At 40.3% G+C, this 22498-nt stretch overlaps 1 protein-coding gene across 1 annotated transcript in view; it reads right to left on the reverse strand.

The window, feature by feature from the left end:
• The window catches only part of LOC118723417 (heat shock transcription factor 2 binding protein), a 58468-nt gene that overhangs the window by 24130 nt on the left and 11840 nt on the right, over window positions 1–22498 (reverse strand). The window contains exons 2-5 of the mRNA XM_036445698.2: window positions 22278–22381; window positions 14380–14529; window positions 12330–12462; window positions 7262–7379 (exon numbers count right to left, since the gene is read on the reverse strand). Coding sequence (XP_036301591.1) covers window positions 7262–7379; window positions 12330–12462; window positions 14380–14529; window positions 22278–22381 — 505 coding nt within the window. The remainder of the gene's footprint in view (window positions 1–7261; window positions 7380–12329; window positions 12463–14379; window positions 14530–22277; window positions 22382–22498) is intronic.

The raw sequence follows: 22498 nt of genomic DNA on the forward strand, positions 1-22498 counted from the left end.
TTTTTTAAATTAAGCGTATTGTCTATGCTGCTTTCATACCACAAGAGCAGGAATGAGTCATCATAACAGAGATCCTTTGGCCCACAGAGCCTAAAATATTCTCTATCTGGCTCTCCACAGAAAAAGTTTGCCAACCCATGCTTTAGAACATGAAAATACCACAAGCCAGTTTTCTCTAGATCTTAACCGGCAAAGTTAACATCTGAGTGATAATTGTAATATGGAGCAAACTCCAAAAAATGTGTCCAGTTGGAAGTCTCCAATGACTGCATTTAATTTTAAGATGTTAAAAATGACTCATGCCCTAGCTGGTTTTGCTCAGTGGATAGAGCATCAACCTGCAGACCAATGGTTCTCAAGGTTCGATTCTGGTCAAGGGCACATAACTTAGTTGCAGTCTCCTCCCCAGCCCAGGCCGTGGTCGGGGCATATGCAGGAGGCAACCAATTAATGTGTTTCTCTCACATTGATATTTCTCTCCATCTTTCACTCTTTCTTCCTCTCTCTCTAAAAATCAGTGGAAAAATACCCTCAGGTGAGGATTTAAAATAATAATCCTATATAATAATAGGCAAATATGCAATAGACCAAATGGCAAAACAACCGAACAACCAGTTTCTATGACATGCGCTGACCACCAGGGGGGGGCACACATGGAACATGGCAGGCATTGGCCATGGCAGGATGGTGGAACAGGCGATGAGGGGCACCAGACCAAGGCAGGGTGCTGGTCACTATCATCGGGGTAAGCCTCTGGTAGTTACTGAAAATTCTTTATTCCCACGTGCCACGGTCCCACCTGCCTTTCACACCCACCTCCAGCACCTGACACCACCCTGATTGCTAGGAACTGTCAGTGGGTGCAAGCAGCGGCTACCAACCCTAATCATCCCTGAGGGCTTCTCCACCTCCCCCTACTCCTGAGGGGTTATCAGGCAACAGTTGCCACTCACACCTGCTAAAGCACCGGCCCCACTCACAACTGCTACTGGCATCGGCCCCAATTGCTCCATGCCATCAGTGGGTGCAAGTGGAGCCTGCGCTGTCAGTGCATCGGAGTGGCAGTGGCAAGAGTGGGACTGCTGGCAGACAGGGGACCAGGGGCTGCAGCAGGAGGGGCTGGGAAGGGTGCGGAGGATGAGTCAAGACCCACCCCTTTGCCCACCACAGCCTCGCAGCCCATAGTTCCTTTCAAGGTGCACAAATTCGTGCAGTGGGCCTCTAGTAATAAAATAAAAATGACTCACAAATTGAATTATCTTTAAAATTTCATATTTGGTCAAAGTCAGCCCTCCTTAAGAAGTCAAGATGGAGCAAATGTAATTGTGATGACCTTGGTGCCATGTGAGATCCCATGTCATTACTAGGTTATACCTCACAGAAGACCAGAGACTTCTCCAAGGTCACACAAGACTTAGTAAACAACAAATCCAGAATGAGTTTTCCTTGCATGTGCTTCTATTCCAAGATTTTTATTCCAACCCAAAGTATTTTGTAAATATTAATTATCAAATGTCCAATTGTCAAGTCAAAAGAGACTGGCCATTCAATTCACTCTTCTATTAATAGTACTGAGATACTAAAGGCAAATGTCATTTCCAAAGTACCAGGAGTCAGACTTCCCCTTCCAATGACAGAAAAGGCAGGCAAACCCTGCTTCCTACCACAAATCTATAAGCAGATCAATGGGTTCCAAATGAACAACTTCCCGGGCTCTGCAGTCTTGAGAACTTTAGAGACAACTGACATTGATTATAAAATAACTGAAAACAAGACTAAATAAAGCCAGGAGTTACAGCAGGGCAAACACACGGAGACAAGCTCCCATCGTGTTCCCAAGGCATTTTCAAAGTGCAGGCAGGGCTAGAGCCCAAAATAAAGGAATTGGCAAACCTAAAATGCTACAGAAGCATCACAAGTAATTTTCCTTCAGTAAAAGGACACGCCCTTCCCCTGTATACACTAGGCCTGGAACAGAATAGAGGTTCTCCCAGCGAGAAGCCAGAAAGTCCTGTTGACAGTGTGACTACAAGGCTGAGTCACTAAAAGTATAAGTGACTCAATTGAACTGTCTAATTCTTCTTAAAAGCAATTAAGACAAAGAATAAACACATCTAGTACTTCAAAACACATCGGCAATAAACAAAAGGGCATGATTGTGCTGCCCCCTCCACCAGAAACAAAAAACCACACATCAGTAGCCAAATTAGCACCATCAAATAATTCCAAGGAACAATAAGCAATAAAATCCTTACAGAAAACTGCAGATGTTACATGATAGAGAAGCAACTGGCAGAGCAATCAGACACTTCAGACCACATAAAATCTGCACAGAAATCTGCAGCTGGAGGCCTACTGATTTTGAAAGAGCAGCGCAGTTATTAACTACTTACCATGTTGTTTTAGATTCTGTGCCCTTGCCCCAATCAAATTAGAACCTAAAAATCTATGGTCATGGCCATATGCATGTAATTCTAAACAAATATCCATAGATTTTTTTCTACTATGTAACACTGAAGGCACACAGATATTAAAAAAAAAAAAAAAAAATACATAATTACCTCCCCGCTTAAGAAAAACGTAATTTATCACCATAGTCAAAGCCTTTGTGAACTCTGAACACCTACTTCAGGGATGTGGGAACCACTATCACTATTTGATATGGAAACATCCATGCATTTCCATAAACTTTTACAAAATATGTACAGAACCTGACATGTATCAGCAGCAGATAGTGAATTTAATCTCCCTTATACAGTGAGATGTTTTCCACGTTGATTTGTTCATTTCTAACATATTTTCACTGATGTGTCCTAACATATTAACTGTTCACAATCTATCTATTCTCCAGCTGATAGAGGGTCCCAGTGAGAACTAGCACCAACACAGCTGCTCCCACGGTCCTGCACAAGCATCCTGCTGTCTGTGGGTCACACTCCCTCTAAAATACATACACGGATATGGATCACCTGTCCCAAACATGGGTGTGTTCAACTGCAACAGATGCTGCTCGCCTGCCTCCATCTCTCTCCCATAAGCAAGTGGACAGGATAAGCTCTACCTATCCTCACACCCTCTCCAAAGTTTGAAACTGTTATATCTGACTTTTTTGTCAGTGAGATGGAATAAAAATGTATCTCATTATGTTTATAATCTGCATTACAACTGAAGTCGAGATTCTTTTCCATATTTTTGAAGCTTTCCAGTTTGTTTCTTTTGTGAACTGCCTGATTAACTCTTTCACCCACGTGTATATTAGGTTATTTGCCATTTTCTTGTTGAAAAAGCTGAATATAGATTTTCATGGACTTTTTTAAAATGTACCTAGAATGATCAAACTAGTTAGTTTGAAACCCTAAAAATGCCTTTCAGAAGAATTGAGGTTACATTCACACCACCAATTACCAATTTATTACTCAGTACTAGACCAATTCAGTGGATGTTAAACATGTTGTGGCTAAAAGCTCTAGTGCTTGGAAAATAATATGTATTAGTTCCCTGATGCCAAGTGTACAAACATTTTAGAAGCTTGGTTGACCACTGTTAATATCTGGAAATGCTGATAACTCTAAATTAAGGAATTTCAACATTATCTAATATTTGTCTTAAAAATGTACTTCCCTCACATGGCTGGTGTAGCTCAGTGGTTGAGTATCGACCTACGAACCAGGAGGTCATGATTCGATTTCCAGTCAGGGCATGCACCGGGGTTGTGTGTCCAGTGCCTGGTCAGTGTGCCTATGGGAGGCAAACAATTGATGTTTCTCTCTCTCTCTTAAAAAAAAAATTCAATAAAAATTTAAAATATATATATATATCCTCCAGTGAGGATTTAAAAAAAAAAAAAAAAAAAAAAGATACCATTACACACCTATTAGAATGGCCAGAATCCAGAACACTTACACCACCAAATGCTGATGGGGATGTGGAGCAACAGGAATTCCCATTCACTGCAGGTGGGAACACAAAATAATATAGCCATTTTGGAAAATAGTCTGACAGTTTCTTACAAAACCAAACATACTCTTGCCTTACGATCAAGCAGTCGTGCTCCTTGGTATTTTCCCAAAGGAATTGAAATCTTACTTCCACATAAAAACCTATATACAATGTTATAGCAGCTTTATTCATAATTGCCCTTCAGTGGGTGAATGAATAAACTATGGTGCTCCCAGACAATGGAATGTTACTCAGTGCTAAAAAGAAAATATCTATATCAAGCCATAAAAAATATGGAGGAACCTTAAATGCATATTACTAAGTGAAAGAAGCCAATCTGAAAAGGCTACAGACTCTGTGATTCCAACTGTATGATGTTCTGGAAAAGGCAAAATTATGGCATGTGTGGTATAGGGGAAATCTCTATCTTCCTCTCAAAATTTCATATGGAATAAAGAAAGACCCCAAACAGCCGCAGCAATCCTGAGAAAGACAAACAAAGTTGGAGAGATCACAATACCAGATATCAAGCTATATTACAAAGCCACTGTTCTCAAGACTGCCTAGTACTGGCCCAACAACAGACATATAGACCAATGGAACAAAGGAACCCACAAATCGACCCAAGCCATTATGCTCAAAGGAGGCAAGAGCATACAATGGAGTCAAGGCAGTCTCTTCAGTAAATGGTGTTGGGAAAATTAGACAGATACATGCAAAAAAAAAATGAAACTAGACCATCAACTTACATCATACACAAAAATAAACTCAAAATGGATAAAGGACTTAAATATAAGACATCAACCATAAAAGTCTTAGAAGAATCTATAGACAGCAAACTATCAGATATATGTTATAGCAATATCTTTACTGATACAGCTCCCAGGACAATGAAAACTAAGGAGAAAATAAACAAATGGGACTACATCAAAATAAAAAGCTTCTCCACAACAAAAGAAACCATCAACAAAACAACAAGAAAGCCAACTGCGCTGAAACCGGTTTGGCTCAATGGATAGAGCGTCGGCCTGCGGACTGAAAGGTCCCAGGTTCAATTCCGGTCAAGGGCATGTACCTTGGTTGCGGGCACATCTCCAGTAGGGGTTGTGCAAGAGGCAGCTGATCGATGATTCTCTCTCATCAATGTTTCTAACGCTCTGTCCCTCTCTCTTCCTCTCTGTAAAAAATCAATAAAATATATTTTAAAAAAAGAAAAAAAGAAAGCCAACTACATGGGAGAACGTATTTGCCAATGTTATCTTCAATAAGGGTTTACTCTCTAAAATTTATAGGGAACTCATAAAAATTAACAAAAGGAAGATAAACAATCAAATCAAAAAAGGACCTATGTAAACACTTTTCTTTTTCTTTTTTAATATATTTTATTGATTTTGTACAGAGAGGAAGGGAGAGAGATAGAGAGTTAGAAACATCGATGAGAGAGAGTCATCGATCAGTTGCCTCTTGCAAACCCCCTACTGGGGATATGCCCGCAACCAAGGTACATGCCCTTGACCGGAATCGAACCAGGGTCCCTTCAGTCCCCAAGCCGATGCTCTATCCATTGAGCTAAACCGGTCCCGGCTGTAAACACTTTTCAAAAGAGGACATACAGAAGGCCAAGAGACATAAAAACACACTCAGTCACTAATCATCTGAGAGATGCAAATCAAAACAACAATTTGGTATCATCACACACCTGTCAGAATGGCTAACATCAATAAATCAACCAATGACAAATGCTGGCGAGGATTTAGAGAAAAAAGAACCCTCTTGAACTGCTGGTGGGAATGCAGACTGGTGCAGCCACTGTGGAGGACAGTATGGAGTTTCCTCAAAAAATTAAAAAAGGAACTCCCATTTGACCCAGTGATCCCACTTCTAGGAATATATCTCAAGAAAACAGAAACACCAATCAGAAAGGATATATGCACCCCTGTGTTCATAGCAGCACAATTTACAATAGCTAAGATCTGGAAATAGCCTAAGTGCCCATCAGCAGAGGAGTGGATTAAAAAACAGTGGTACATCTACACAATGGAATACTACACTGCTGTAAAAAAGGAACTCTTACCATTTGTGACAGCATGGATAGACCTGAAGAGCATTATGCTAAGCGAAATAAGCCAGTTGGAGAAAGATAAATATCATATGATCTCACTCATTTGTGGAATATAATGAACAACATAAACTGATGAACAAAAATAGATCCAGAAGCATCAAACAGACTGTCCAACCTCTGAAGGAAGGCAGAAGAGGGAAGGGGGGTGAGAGATTAACCAAAGGACTTATATGCAGGCATATAAGCATAACCCATGGACACAGACAGTAGAGGGCATGTGCTGGGAGGTGGGAATGGCTGGGGAGAGGTCAATGGGGGGGAAAGGTGTCATATGTAATACTTTAAACAATAAATAATTTAAATTAAAAAAATAGAGACATCAAGGCCAAGATGATACAGATATTGGAAATAGTAATAACTGACAAAGACTTTAAAGAAGCTATTATAAAAAAGGCTCCAAGAATAAAAGCAACTCTAGAATTGAATGGTGTGACAGACAGAATCTTACAATAGTCCACAATTTCCTGCCCAAATTGCAGGGACTGTGCACAGAACATCACACCCTGGAAAGTTACATGGCAGAGAGACTCTGCAGATATAATTAAGTTACTAACTAACAGACTCTAAATTATCAAAGAGAGTCAGTCTATCCAGTTATGCCTAATCTAACCCATCAAAATCTAAGAGGGATTCAGTAAGTTACTTCGACTTAAAGGTAAGGCGGGGTCGTGTGATAAGGAATTTAGTCAGCCCTGGAAGCTGAAAGTGATCCCCAAGGACCTCAGTTCTACAAAGGCAAGGAACTGGATTCTGCCAGCAATGTGACAATGCCTATAGATTGGCCTTGTAAGGCTTTGGGTGGAGAACCAGTCAAACCCATTCAGACTTCTGATTTATAGAACTGTGAAGGAGATACTGTTTTAGCCACTAAGTTGGTGGAATTTTGTTACACAACAGTAGTAAATAAAAACTGATTTTGGTAGTTGGAAGTGAGATGCTGCCATTACAAACACTTATTTAAGTTCATTTTGAGATCATTAATATAACCCTCAAGTATCACATGATTGCATTTGGGACTCACTGATTGTTCTAAAGTGAGAATACACTCCTTTCGTTTATATTATTTTTCTAAAATATTATTGAATAGACTGCATCCCTGACTTCTGTAAATTAATTGTGTTCAGATGAAAAAGAGGCCCAACCAGCAAATTCTGACTAATTTGTAAACAAACATTAACTCTTTAATATTGTCCACCGTACACTTTGAGTTTGGTGCACTGTCCTGGCTTCAGGTCTCCCAGAAGCTGCAGTATGGTGTCCAAGAGCACCCGGCTGGAGTTAACCAGGAATTCACGACCACTCGCTATGGCAGCAACATCTGCAACAGAAAGAAAAAACCAACTTCAAAATCTCTGTAATTTCAGACTCTAGAAGAGTTTCCCCATGACAGAGTATTCCTTGCTGTCTTCCCCCTAACAAAATAGTCAGTGAGGCATAAAAAAATGGTGTTGTCCACAGAGTGACAGCCCAGAAAGAACTAACAACCACAACAGCTATGCAGACAGTGAGTAATGCACTTTGTGAATAGCAAACACCTTGATAGTGGAACAAAGCACTGGAACCTAAATATGACTGCAGCCAACCATAGGACAGCAAGTGGATGCCATGCTCCAGAACCCTGGTTAACAGCTGTGGGCAGTCAGAGTCTAAACAGAAGATGGGACAATGGAGAACCAAGTTGGTAACATAGATAAATGATGGCACTTGCTGCCTCCAATAATCACATCAAAATTCCAACTAAAATATTAAACAACAATCATTCAGAACCACCTGAAATCTGAATAGAAATCCTACAACTAGAGAAGTAAAGAAGGAAGTACACTGAGACTAATAGGAGGAGCGAAAGCACGGAATAAACTGATGTGTGTTTTTTTTTTCAATCTGGAGGGATATCTGGCTGTAGAGGCCTCCTGTGGGGAGCAAGGGATCCCAGCCCCACACCAGACCCCTCCAGCCCAGAACTGGAAAGAGAATTCCACATAACTTTGGCTGTAAAAACCAGCAGGGATTGTGCTGAGTGAAACGGAGATTGTTACTGTCCCAAGCAGTTCCCCTTAAAAGTCCAGCACAAGAACTTACACAGTCCTACCTCCTCTGAGCTCCAGCACTGGGCAGCAGCTTTGGGGGATTCTGGGACATACGGGGAGGAAATGGATTGTCTGGCATTGGGGCAGGAATGTGGGCCGACTTTCTCCAAGATAGGGATGCTCACATGGGTCACTGTTCCTTTACTGGGACCTTCCCCACTGCAAGGCTGACATTCCATCAACTTGGCCCACACTGTTGGCTCCACCCTGGTGACTCCCTGCCCCATCAATTTGTAGCCAAACCCAAGCTGTTCACAGGGGCTTTTCCATATGAATGGTCTGTTCCAGCTCAGGCTTCAGACCTTTATAAAATCTCTCAAACAAGCAACAACTGGCATCAGTGTGCCCAAACCTATCAATAAGAAGCCCAAGCCAAAACCGGTTTGGCTCAGTGGATAGAGCGTTGGTCTGCAGACTAAAATGTCCCAGGTTCGATTCCAGTCAAGGGCATGTACCTTGGTTGCAGGCACATCCCCGCTGTGGGTGTGCAGGAGGCAGCTGGTCAATGTTTCTCTTTCATCGACATTTCTAGCTCTCTATTCCTCTTCCTTCCTCTTTTTGGAAAATCAATAAAATATATTAAAAAAAAAAAAAAAAAAAAAAAAAAAAGAAGAAGAAGAGGAAGAAGAAGAAGAAGCCCAAGACCCAGCACCTGCACCAGCCCACCTTGCTTCACAACTGGGTCTTGCCTAGGCACTTCCAAGCCTAATACCGGCAATCTGCAGATCACTCTGTAGCTCCTGTTGGTGGCCCCAGGCAGTGGCTGACTTTGCACTTCCAGGAGGCCCCAGAGCCAATGCACCCAGTGGACAGCATCAGACCATACCAGATTACAATGCTACACATCCATGAGAAATATACTCAAGAGGCAGACTCAGTGAGCACCAAAGCCCCATTGAAGCAAGTCTTGCTTCACAGGGGTGTCTCTTGCACAGCAGCTCTCCCACTGTAGTTGCAAATGTTCCTCACAGGAATGATGATCATTGACACGAGGGTACTCTATTGACTTTGTGGAACAATTAAGTCCATCAGAGATAAGCTGGATCTTAGTCATGCCCATAAATTATTAACAGTCAAAAAATAATTTGTATTCTGAAATCACTATCTAATATTGTTTGAATAAATAAACCCAGAATAAAAAGGCAAGGAGTGTAATTATAACTTTCAAGTAAATAAAAAGCAGAAGAAACAATTAGAAAAATGCCGGCTGGTCTACGGCCATACCACCCTGAACACGCCCGATCTCGTCTGATCTCGGAAGCTAAGCAGGGTCGGGCCTGGTTAGTACTTGGATGGGAGAAAAATGCCGGCTGGTGTGACTCAGTGGTTGAGTGTCAACCCATGAACAAGGAGGTCATGGTTCAATTCCTGGTCAGAGAACATGCCTACGTTGCAAGCTCAATCCCTAGTAGGGGGCTTGCATGAATTCTCTCTCATCTTTGATGTTTCTCTCTCTCCCTCTGCCTCTTCCTTCCTCTCTCTGAAATAAATTTTTAAAAAATTTTTAAATATAACTTTTGCACTTGCATGGTAAGCAAGTTAACCTTTGCAGGACTCTGACAATTTACCATCTTCTTTTACATTTTTCATTTGTCCCCTCATACAAATTATTGAAAAGAATCACATGCTTATGTTGAAGAGCTTGGTTTACAATGTGCTATCATCTCCATAGTTCAGTAAATATTTACAACAGCATGTAAGGTCATTAGAGCAGGTACTACTAATCCACTCCAAATGAGGAACAAAAAGCCAGAGAATTTACAACCTGGAAAGTGGACTAACTGTGCCTGAAAATCTAGGCATACTATACTAACCTATTACTAAGGACAGTGACCGTGGATGAGTAAGAAATCTAACAACTTCAATAAATCCTTGACTTCTAGTTTTTGCTTTAGGATACATTAAATTGGAAAGAGCTACACCTCGATTCTTTAAAAGGCAGGGACAGTCATTTGCAAAATCACGACTTTCCTTGAACACATCAGAGAGCTAAGGTCAAAGATCAACCAGCTAAAATGAGAAATAGGAAAAGGAAGGGGCTCATGAAGAGATATGAGGCAGACACTTGCTTACCTGGGGCAGATGCTGGACACAGACAAATGAGCAAGAAAAATCCAGCTAAAAGTTTTAACAAAGTGCCAGATCAGCAGTTGCCTGGGGCTGATGGTAGATGGAGTGGTTGACTACTAAAGGAAAAGGTGGGGACAGCCGAAACCGGTTTGGCTCAGTGGATAGAGCGTCGGCCTGCGGACTGAAAGGTCCCGGGTTCGATTCCGGTCAAGGGCATGTACCTTGGTTGCGGGTGCATCCCCAGTAGGGGGTGTGCAAGAGGCAGCTGGTCGATGATTCTCTCTCATCGATGTTTCTAACTCTCTATCTCTCTCTCTTCCTCTCTGTAAAAAATCAATAAAATATATTAAAAAAAAAAAAAAAGAAAGAAAGAAAAGGTGGGGACATATTGAGGAGATATGTTGAAAGTTATAGAATTGTTCCACATCTCAACTGTGGTGGTCACATGACTATATGCATTTGTAAAACTTAGGAACTGCAAAAGGGTGAGGGGGAAAAGTGTAAAGGTAAATCTTAAAAAAAAAAAAAAATCCTTGTTTTAGAAGGCAGAGGATCTATGTGATAGCTAACCAAGGTCTCTGCTGTACTGCCTTATTCCCTAAGAATAGTGTTCTCAGTGTTGGAGATGCATAAGCCACCAAAATAGCACTTAAATGAAACCATCATAGTATGTAATACTCTAGTAAAATTCATCAGTGTGGAAGCAAAAACACATATGTGTCCACTTTCCAACTCTTTTTTTTAAAAATATGTTTTCATTGATTTCAGAGAGGAAGAGAGAGGGAGAGAGAGAGAGAAACATCAATGATGAGAGGGAATCATTGATTGGATGCCCCCCAATGGGGATTGAGCCCACAAACATAGCATGTGCCCTTGGCCAGAATTGAACACAGGACCCTTCAATCCACAGGCCAATGCTCTATCTATCCATTGAGCTAAACGGCTAGGGCACACTTTCCAACTCTTTATGACAGTTCCTGTGAGTCACTCCAAGCAGGGAGAAACAAAACCAAATTGAACTCATATGCTGGGCAACAGGCTGGCTCTGCCCACTGGCCAACTGCCTCACCACTACACACCAGCTGCAGCTCAAGCAGCTCCAATCCATAACTCAGCAGAATGACAAATCACATAAGTCATAGACTTTTGGCGTCACTTGCAAATAACAAAAAATCTAGTCATCAAATTTACAAATGCCTTCTGTTAAAAAAAAAAAATTTTTTTTTAATTTTTAAAAGGTACAGCAATGCAAGCCTCTTCCAGCAGACGGTGCGAGGATGAGAGTGCATGATGCCTGCCTTCCTGCAGAGTAGAGTGCTGGATAAACCAGGATTGGCCTGGAGACCACAAGCCTCAACATCTCCCCAGAAGAAGGATCATAAGGGGAAATGACTACACAGGACCTGCCTCATTAGTATTTTAGTAGGTGAAGGATATTGCCGTGAGAAAAAATAAAATGTCCTCTCTCTTTAACAGCAAAGAATTACCCTAAGATACACAGCAGGGATGAAAGAGCAACATAAAAAATAAATCATATCATCTATTTAACTATTTCATTGACTTTAGAGCAAAAAAGCCTTGATCCTCAATAGTATATACTACTCCTACTATATACTAAGAGATCAGTGATTGTTTGGCTTTATCTGTACAGCAGATTTGCCACAGAATTCTATCATAACTGTACAATTTTGGGGAGAACTTTACTAAAGAGACAGTTTAGGTTTTGCGGAATTATAATTATTGTATCACAACAACATCAATAGTTTAGGCTTTTCCTTGACTAGACATTAATAAAGTGGCAATAACTCCAAATAATAAGCAACTCAATATAGTTTGTTCTGACTTCAGTAAAGGCACAGACTGAACATGAAAACTCATCTCATGCTTCCTAAGACCAGTCATGCTTACTCAACAATATCTTACTTACCAGAATGACCTGCGTGATGTGCCACAACCACACCCCTGGTACCTATCCAGATCCACAGAACCAGAGTGAGAACCACATGGCATTTTAAAAAGTTCCCGAGAGATGTTTATGCTCAGACACCTGACTGTAAATACTGCTCTAGGACACTCTTAAAACTGTCACTATGCTTAAAAGAATTACTTACTTGTCACAATCCCAGCCAAAGCAAAAACAAACTGATTTTCATCAGAATCGAGCTCCTTGACATCCCCATCCAGTGACTTCACAAAACTCTCCATTGTCTGACCAGTGATGTTGAAAAACTTCAAAGCTTTATCCTGCAAATTTGGAAATGAGAGCATCATGCCCCTTCACTAATACCAGCATGAAAACATTTTAAAAGTGCAGGATACATAAGAAAAGACCCTGGTGTTACTTACAGAGGCAATATTTTAAAATCTTTTCCTCATTAAAAGTTTCTATTGAAAATGAAGGGAGCCGAAACCAGTTTGGCTCAGTGGTAAAGCATCAGTCTGCGGACTGAAAGGTCCCAGGTTCGATTCCGGTCAAGGGCATGTACATTGGTTGCAGGCACATCCTCAATAGGGGGTGTGCAAGAGGCAGCTGGTCGATGTTTCTCTCTCATTGACGTTTCTAGCTCTCTATCTCTTTCCCTTCCTCCTCTCAGTAAAATATTAATAAAATATATTTTTTTAAAAAGAAAAGAAAAAATGAAGGGAAAAGGTTTTACTTTACTAGATTTAAATAAAGGTATTAGAAAAATTACCTAAAGACTAATAGCAATAGTAAAATAAAAGTGCATATGGGAAACAGCTCAAAATTTACACAATGATGGAAGCACTGGGATGAATTCACCCAAAAATATACTAGAAAATCATGTCCTGGGTTTTCAAACCTTTGGCAAACTGCTTTTCAAATAAAGTCTTCACTGAAATCTCAACATGTAAAAGAGATAAAGCAGGTAGAAGAGGTTAATTGGGGTGGGGAGGTATTTATGTAATACTTTCAACAATAAAGATTTAAGAAGAAAAATAACAGTATTTCCAGTCGACAGAGCCTTTGCAGCACTTCTCCGATGACTTGTTTGAAAACCAGGCACAAGGGGGCTTCAAGGGTGAACCCAGATGCTCTAAGACTGGGTGTGGTGATGTGCAACTCTGGAAGTCAGCTAAACACCACTGAGTTGTACAGATGGGTGGACTTTACGGTATATAAATTACATCTCAATAAAGCTCAAGAAACTTTAAAAAAATAGTCTTTCCCCAGAAAGGCAAATACAATTTTAATTTTTAGAAATGATGAGTTCATTACTGGCCTTCCATCAAACATCCCCTTGACTTTTATTTCCATTCATGACATTCCATTTTCCCAGAGTCACCTCAATCTTCTTGGTTCTTTCATTCTGTCAGCTGTGGAGTCCATGCTGTCATCACACTGGCCTTAGTCACAGGCTCTCCTTCCCTTCCGTCTCCCCTACAGAGAGCCAGCTCACTCCAGCCTGAGCCACTGGAACTCTAATTTGTCTACCTGTCCAGTCTTAGACCCCAACCTGCCCCCTCAAATCCACACTCACTCTCTGTCAGGTTAACCTTCCCCAAACTCTCCCCTTACCCCATCCTCTTTTAGTCAACGCTTAGGAATCCAGTCCTGCCACCTTGACTGCATCATCCACCTGCATTGATGGTCCTCCAAAATTACGCTCCACCCAACCCTATAAGCCTTCTCTCCCCACAACTTTACCACGCAGCCCTCCACTCTGACCCTAAACAAACTTCGCCTTTGATATACTGCTTCTCTCCTCGTGAGCCACCCTCCCCATTCTCTGCCAATACTGCCTGTTCAAGTTAATCAAGGCCGAGGCTGATCCCAAATCTCTCTTCCCCTGTGCAGTTCCTTCATGTGTTTGCTATAAACATGTAAATGTTAAATCACATATAACATTCAAAATATTAAAAATTCATTACCCAATGGATAACATAAGTAAAAGCACTTTTAACTTTGTCAAACGTATACAAAAGCCAAGTAATAATACTGAAGTGCTCTATTGCCACAAATGCCACACAGTTTCTGGAATCTTACTGCATTAATTTCACATACCCCCGGAGCATCAGGTTACAGAGGACCCCACACCACTGGAATTCCAAAATTATTTGATGAGAGAAATATATGTAAGCCATGCTGTACCCTCCCAGCCCATGAGCATTAATCAGTAAGGTCCAGTTGGTCATGCTTACTCCTCCCAGAATGGCTTTGACGACCTCCTCACTGCTGGAGACGCCCCAGAGCAGAGTGCAGGCTGCTGCCCCCATCTCCGTGCAATACTCTGCCTGCTGCAGGAGTTGCTGCTTCGCTTCATTCAGCTGCTGGCGAAGAGCCAGTTTCTCCTGAAATCAAAACAAAATCAGAAAAATGAATAGCACTGGACTTTAAAATAGCTCATGTTTTCTCTTTCAAATATATTTTAAAGAAAAGAAATGCACACAGATTATAGAAAACAGTTGGCAAATGAAAACTAGTCTTTAGAGAGCCATAACCCACATTTTTAAAATAAAATTTAGAAGCAAATTTAACAATCTTAGAAAAGAACATCCTATTACATTAGAGTTTATAAATACCATCAAAGTCTAAAAGCTTTTCATCTAGGGGAGAAAGGGAGCAGTGGGACCACAAATTCATCTTCTTTAATCAAATTAAATCATTAGGCATCTCAGGACCAAAGTGTCTAAACCCAGGATCAGCACCAACTGGGACATCTGAACAGTGACAACCTCACACAGCAGTCCAAAAATAGAGCAACGTTTTTAAAATATATTTTTATTGATTTCAGAGAGGCCAAGATACCACCTCATACCTGTTATCAGCAAGGCAAGTCATAAGTGTTGGAGAGGTTGTGGAGAAAAGGGAACCCTCATTCACTGCTGGTGGGAATGTATACTGTGGTTTCCATAGTGATTTACAACCACTATGAAAAAGAGTCTGGCCATTCCTCAAAAAAATTAAGAATAGAGCTACCATATAACCCTGCAATCCCTCTCCTGGATATATACCTGAAAAACTTGAAAACATATATTTAAAAAGATATATGCACCCCATGTTCTCTGCAGCATTATTCACAGTGCCCAAGAGATGGAAACAATCAAAGTGTCCTGCAGTAGAGGACTGCATAAAGAAGATATAGTACATCCTATCTAATAAAGACAGAATATGCAAATTGACTGTCACTCCTGGCAAAGATGGTGGCGCCCACAGCCAATAAGGAGGGAATATGCAAATTGATGTGACAAAGATGGCAGTGGCTAGGCCAGGATGCTTACAATGGACATAGGTGTTCTGCTCCATCCTGGCCCCTCCAGGCCTCTGGGCAGCGTGCACACACAGGTGCGGAGCGGCTGGGATGGGGCGGGACACTTGCTATGAGGGGGGATAAAGGGGAGTAAAGGGATCTACAGAAGGTGGCAGGACCGGAGCGAAGGCAGAAGACGGGGGCAGAGTGAAGGCCCAGATCCCAGGTGCCGAGGGAAGCTGGTGCCAGCAGCCAGGGGAAGGAAGGCCTAATCTTAAAAGAATCTTCCTGGATTGGGCCTCTAGTATATACAAGAAATACTATTCAGCCATAAGAAAGGATGAAATAGTGCCATTTGCAACAACATGGATGAACTGAGAGAATATTATGCTAAGTAAAATAAGTTAATCAGAAAAAGCTGCCCTAACTGGTTTGGCTCAGTAGATAGAGCTTCAGCCTGTGGAATGAAAGGTCCCAGGTTCAATTCCGGTCAAGGACATGTACCTTGGTTTTAGGCACATCCCCAGTAGGAGGTATGCAGGAGGCAGCTGATTAATGTTTCTCTCTCATCAATGTTTCTAACTCTCTATCCCTCTCCCTTCCTCTCTGTAAAAAATCAATAAAATATATCTTTTTTTAAAAAGAAAAAGCTAAGAACCATATGATTTCAGTCATATGTGGGATATGAAACTGAAACTCATGGACACAGACAGCAGTGTGGTGGTTGCCAGAGGAAAGGGATGTGGGGGGCAAAGGGAGCCCTGATGTATGGTGACAGGGGAAGATTTGACTTTGAGGCATGGGCAGACAGTGCAATATACAGATCTTGTAACATAGGAACCCATACCTGAAACCTGTATGATCATACTAACCAATGTCACCCCAATAAATTTAATAAAAATAATAATAAAAGAAAATGCTAGGCCCTTAAGAATATGCTAAATTGACTCTGTCAGTGCTTTATAAATGGAACAAAGGATGGATGACAGCACATCTATTTGCAGTATGGCTTATTGAATATTTTAAGCTCACTGTTGAGGCCTACTGCTTAGAAAAAAAATTCCTTCCAAAATATTACTGCTCAGTGACAGTGCTTCTGAGCTCTAATGGGGATGTACAATGAGATTAATGTTATTTTCATGCCCGCTAACACAACAGCCATTCTATAGCCCATGGGTCGAGGAGTAATTTAGACTTTCAAGCCTTATAATTTAATAAACATGTTCCATAAGGCTCTAGCTATTATCAATAGAGATTCCTATCGAAAGAGATGTATTTGGGCAAAGTAAATTGAAAACCTTCTGGAAAGGATTCACCATTCTAGATACCATTAAGGACATGCATGATTCATTGGAAGAGATCCAAGTATAAACATGAATGGGAATTTGGAAATTGATTCCAACCCTCATTGATGACTTTGGGGGGTTCAAGGCTTCTATGGAGAAAGTAATTGCAGATATGATGGAAATAGCAAGAGAACTAGAATTAGATCCTGAAGATATCACTGAATTGCTACAATTTGATGATAAATCTTTAACAAATGAGGATTTGCTTCCTATAGGAGAGAAAAGAAAATGGTTTATTGAGATGAAATCCACTTCTGGTAAAGATGTGAAGACTGTAGAAATGTCAACAAAGGATTTTAATAGTTCATAAGGCAGTAGCAGGGTTTGAAAGAATTGACTTCAATTTTGAGAGAAGTTCCACTGTGGGTGAATGCTATCAAACAACACCATATACTATAGGGAAATCATTTGTGAAAGGAAGAGTGAATCAATGCAGCAAACTTCATTGTTGACTCATTTTGAGAAATAGTCACAAACACCCTGATAAGTCAGAAGCTGAGTTAAAAAGCCCCTCTACCAGCAAAAAGATTATAATTTATCCAAAAGCTTAGATAGATGAGAGTTACATTTTTTAGCAATGAAGTATTTTTAGTTAAGGTACAAAGATATTTTAGATGCAATGCTACTTATTGCATACTTAATAGATTATAGTATGGTGTCAACTTTTTTTTTTTTAATATATTTTATTGATTTTTTACAGAGAGGAAGGAAGAGAGATAGAGCCTGAAATGTCCATGAGAGAGAAACATTGACCAGCTGCCTCTTGCACACCCCCTACCAGGGATGTGCCCGCAACCAAGGTACATGCCCTTAACCGGAATCGAACCCGGGACCTTTCAATCCACAGACCGACACTCTACCACTGAGCCAAACCGGTTTCGGCATGGTGTCAACTTTTATATGCACTGGGAAACCAAAATATTTATGTAACTGGCTTTATTGCAGTGGTCTGGAATGAAACCCAAATATCTCCAAGGTAACCTATAAATGTAAAGATATACCATATTCATGGACTGGAAGACTTGAGATTGGTAAATTGGTAATTCCCCCCAAAATTGATTTACAAATTCAACACAATCCCTATCAAAATTTTAGGTTTGTTTTTGTTTTTTTACAAGTTGATAGTCTGAGTCCAAAATTAATATGGAAATGCAAAAAAAAAAAAAAGTTTGAAAAAGAAAAACCATTAGAGGACTAGCACCAATTTAAAAAACAAAAACTTACCATAAAGCTATAAAAATCAAACCAGTGTGGTATTGGCATAAGAATGAACACAGATCAGTGAAACACTGACATTTATTACAATCAACTTTAACAAAGATGCCAAGGCAATTCAATGGAAAAATTATTGCCTTTTCAAAAAGTGGTGCTAAAACAACTAGATATTCATATATTAAAAAAAAATTATTTGTGATAAAACTACCTAGAACTATGGGTGTACAACAAATGAGTGCATACAAAATTGGTGAAATACAAACAAGTCCAGGTAATGCTGATGAAACCTACATAAACTCTGGGGATTATATCAATGTCAATTTCCTGGCTTTCACTTTGTCCTATAGTTATGCAAAATGTTACCACTGGAGGGAACTGTGTGAAGGTATAGCAGACTTCCCTGGACTTTTTGCAACGTCCTATGAATCTGTAATTATTTCAAAATAATTCTTTGCAAAAAAAAAATGGATTGGGGTGATAGTTTTATAACAGCAGAAATTTACTAAAAATCAGCAAACTATACTTGTATAACAGATGAATTTTGTGGTATATAAAATAATCAATAAAGCTGTTTTTAAAATAAGCAATAATCAAACCCTGATATATTATACCTACTTAAAATGAGTATTGATACATAATAGGATATCAAATACAATACTTTCCAGACTCCTTCGAAATCTGTAGTTATTTCTGAAAATAACTGAACTATACTATCAGATTTTCTTTTAAAAGTTTTCTGAAATAATGTACAAAGTTTGCAACAAGTTCCCTTTTACTACCATAAAAATAGTAACTCTTTCCTACCAAATTAAAAATGTAAATAACAAAAAATTGGCAGTACATACTTAAATTAGTGTACTGACTGTGAAAGGTGCATGCCAGAAGCAAGCCACATACAGAGGACAAAACCGTAGGTAAACCACTGAAAGGCTGGCTCCTCAAGAACACAGGGAACTGTATATTGTCTGTGATCACTTCACACAGAAAAGCCAGCCAGGCACTAAAAAAGGGCCGCCAGCAGGTGGAAAGCCTACTCTAACCTTACAGTGACAGCACAGTCCTTCAAAAAGTCATCCAGCTACCCTCTGACAGTTTCCCCGACACCATAAATGCTGGGCTCTTTCTTTCCTAGAGTTCAAAGGCTGCTTTGCCAGGACTCTCTGGGCCAGTCTCCTAGATCACATCAAGGCCCAGCTGGCTTCCTCCACTGATCTGACTCAATCACCACTAAGGAAACATCTCAACTGAGGTCAGGAACCAAGTTTTCCTTGTTCCAGTCAGCAGTCTAGGGCAGCTGGGTGCTGCTGCTTTATGAATTTGATTCCATTCTTTATCTGATCTCTTCTTTCATACTGGAATCAGTAACTTCCACCTTTCTCTAACGACTTTAACCCACACTGGAGTACTTACAAGCAATACTCTAACTTAGGATCTAGCCTCTGGATTCTTTCCTGATTCCTCAACTCTAAGGTAAGCTTCCAGAGTCTGGCACATGATCGGTGTAGACCTGAACAGACTACAGAAAAGACAACTGACAGTTCTCCACAACAAGGAGACATGGTCATGTTACACAAACTTGTATCACACTCGGGGGAACACTAAACAGCAAACTTCACTGGAAACAATTTAACCCAGTGGTCGGCAAACTGCAGCTCTGTTGACTAATGTGTTTGCCAACCACTGAGTAAGGCATTACCCTTACCCAGAAGTTTTGACTTCAGGTTACAGACATTAGTACATTATTAAAATGGTTTTTAAGTGTTTTTCCCTAAGCAGTAGTCGACAAATTCATGAGTCAACTCATGTAAATTCATGAGTCAACAGTTGTAAATTCGCGGCTCTCGAGCCACAGTTTGCCGACCACTGGTTTAACCTAAAATGTAGTCCCATTTCTGCACTGGCCAATGTTTCTCAGTGGTTAGAGCACCAGCCCAAATAAACACCGTAGAGTAATGGGTTTGAATCCGGGTCAAGGGCACACACTTGGGTTGCAGATTCCATCCCCGGTCCTGGGTGGGGCATGTGCAGGGAGCATATGGGAGGCAACCAATCGACGTGTCCCTCATATTAATGTTTCTCTCTCTCTCTTCTCTCCTTCCCTTCCTCCCTTCCACTCTCTCTAAAAAATAATAATAATAAAAAATCAATTGAAAAAAGGATTAACAAAAATAAAATAAAATATTCCCACTTTAAATAAGATCAATGTGAAGGCAACAACACGCTGGTGATGTGAGGCTGCTTTCCAAAGCCTCTCATCCTCCATACTGGCACTCGCAGAATTGTTTATTTTTAAGCATTACAGCTAACATGCCAGCAAAACATGCATTTTTCCTATACTTTCAACTTTAAAAAAAAAACAAAAACACAGGAAATCTAAGATTCTGTTCCAAAGTAAGCTTCAACAAGGATGTCTCAGCAATTTAAGAAGGAACTGAACCAATGAATTGCATTGTTAACATTGATCAAATTCCTTCTTGCCTATTGGTCAACTTCTTTCCAACCACGATACTTTAGGTTGAGACATTGCCATTTTAGTTTAATCATGATCTAAGCAGAATACAGCAAACCTAAAATTTATTATATGATGTTGCACCTAAGTCAGTTTTGAGACTAAACCTTTTTCCCTAACTTTTTCTACTTGCTCAATCTATGAAAATTCCCCTCGTTTTGGAAAATCTCTTTGCAGTCACATTCAGAATTCCTTCACATGAGAAGACAGTGTGAAACAAACTTTGTACATAGGGAGGGGGACTTTCCTGTAAGTTAGTAGTAGCTGCTGCCCCAGCTGTGCTGGGAGAAGCAAGTGAGATGCATGGACAACCGCTGACCACCTACCAGCATGCAGTAAATAATACACATTAACTAGTTATTAGTATTACAGTACAATTATTGTTTTACTATTCAAAAATAAAAATACATTCAAGCCCAGCCAGCATGGCTCAGTGATTGAGCATCAACCTATGAAGCAGGAGAAGTCATGATTAATTCCTGGTCATGGCACATGCCCAAGTTGCAGGCCCAATCCCCAGTATGGGACATGCAGGAGGCAGACAAGCAATGATTCTCTCTCTTCATTTATATTTCCATCTTTCTCTCCCTCTCCTCTCTGAAATCAATAAAAATACATGTTAAAAACATAATATTCAAGCTCCAAATTTTACCATAAGGGGCAGAATAGTTCATTTTACAGAAGGAATTTTTTCCATTCCAAAAGTAAAAATTAATGTGTGATTTTCAAGAAATATTATTAGTCTCCCATAGTCTATAATAATCTATAATAATAAAAGCATAATATGCTAATTAGACCTGACAGCTGAATGACCTTCTGGATGTCATTCTGAACACCCTTTCAGATGAAGCCATGGTGGTGGGAGCCAAGGCAGAGGCAGTTAGGGGCAATCAGGCAGGCAAGCAGAGTGGTTAGGGATGGTCAGGCAGGCATGCAGGTGAGCAGTTAGGGGCAATGAAGCAAGCAGGCAAAGGGATTAGGAGCGATCAGGCAGGCAGGCAGATGAGTGGTTAGGAACTAGCAGTCCTGGATTGCAAGAGGGATGTCAAACTATGGGATTGGGCCTAAACCAGCAGTTGGACATCCCCCAAAGGGTCCCAGATTACAAGAGGGTGCAGGGACACCCCCCCACCTTGTGCCCAAATTTTGTGCACCGGGTCTCTAGTATTAAATAAAGTTGGTTATTTTTAAATATCAATAAATGATCCCCTAAATTAATTACAAATATTTCTGATTTAATACATCAACTCTGATTATAAATTATGTGTACGATATTTTTATTCTATACTTTTATTATGAATTTTTATGTTTTGGAATGGCCTTTTAAACATAAAAATTAACAGTGACTATTAAAAAACACCAAGTAGCCGAAACTGGTTTGGCTCTGTGGTGGAGCGTCGGTCTGCGGATTGAGGGGTCCCAGGTTCGATTCCGGTCAGGGGCATGTACGTTGGTTGCGGGCACATCCCCAGTGGGGGGTGTGCAAGAGGTGGCTGGTTGATGTTTCTCTCTCATCAACGTTTCTAGCTCTCTCTCTCCCTTCATCTCTGTAAAAAAATCAATAAAATATATATTTTTTAAAAAACACCAAGTAAATAATCTCCATAATAAATGGTTATAAAATCCAAATGTTCATCTATTTTCCAACCCATTCAAAATACATACACTTAAAAATATAATCTCCTGAGGTTTAAAGGCTAGAAAGACAAGTCACCAACACCACTGAGTGGACACAGCCACAATGCTGGTGTTTTAAGCAGCGGTCGGTGAGCATCATACCTTCTTCTCTTTCATGCTGTCGGCTTGCACAGTTTCCAGGCGTGCTTTAAAGTGCTCACAGTCCATACTCAGTTGCTCTAATTCTTGCTCCTTCCTTTCTAGGTCTACAAGAAATAGACATAAATACCCAGTATTTCAAATCACTAATTTCTCTTAAGCATCCATTTTACCTGATCTCTTAGAAAAATCTATACTGATTTCTTAGGTAATATATGCATAAC

Source organism: Pipistrellus kuhlii, unplaced genomic scaffold (genome assembly GCF_014108245.1).
Source record: "Pipistrellus kuhlii isolate mPipKuh1 unplaced genomic scaffold, mPipKuh1.p scaffold_m20_p_2, whole genome shotgun sequence".
NCBI lineage: Eukaryota > Metazoa > Chordata > Mammalia > Chiroptera > Vespertilionidae > Pipistrellus > Pipistrellus kuhlii.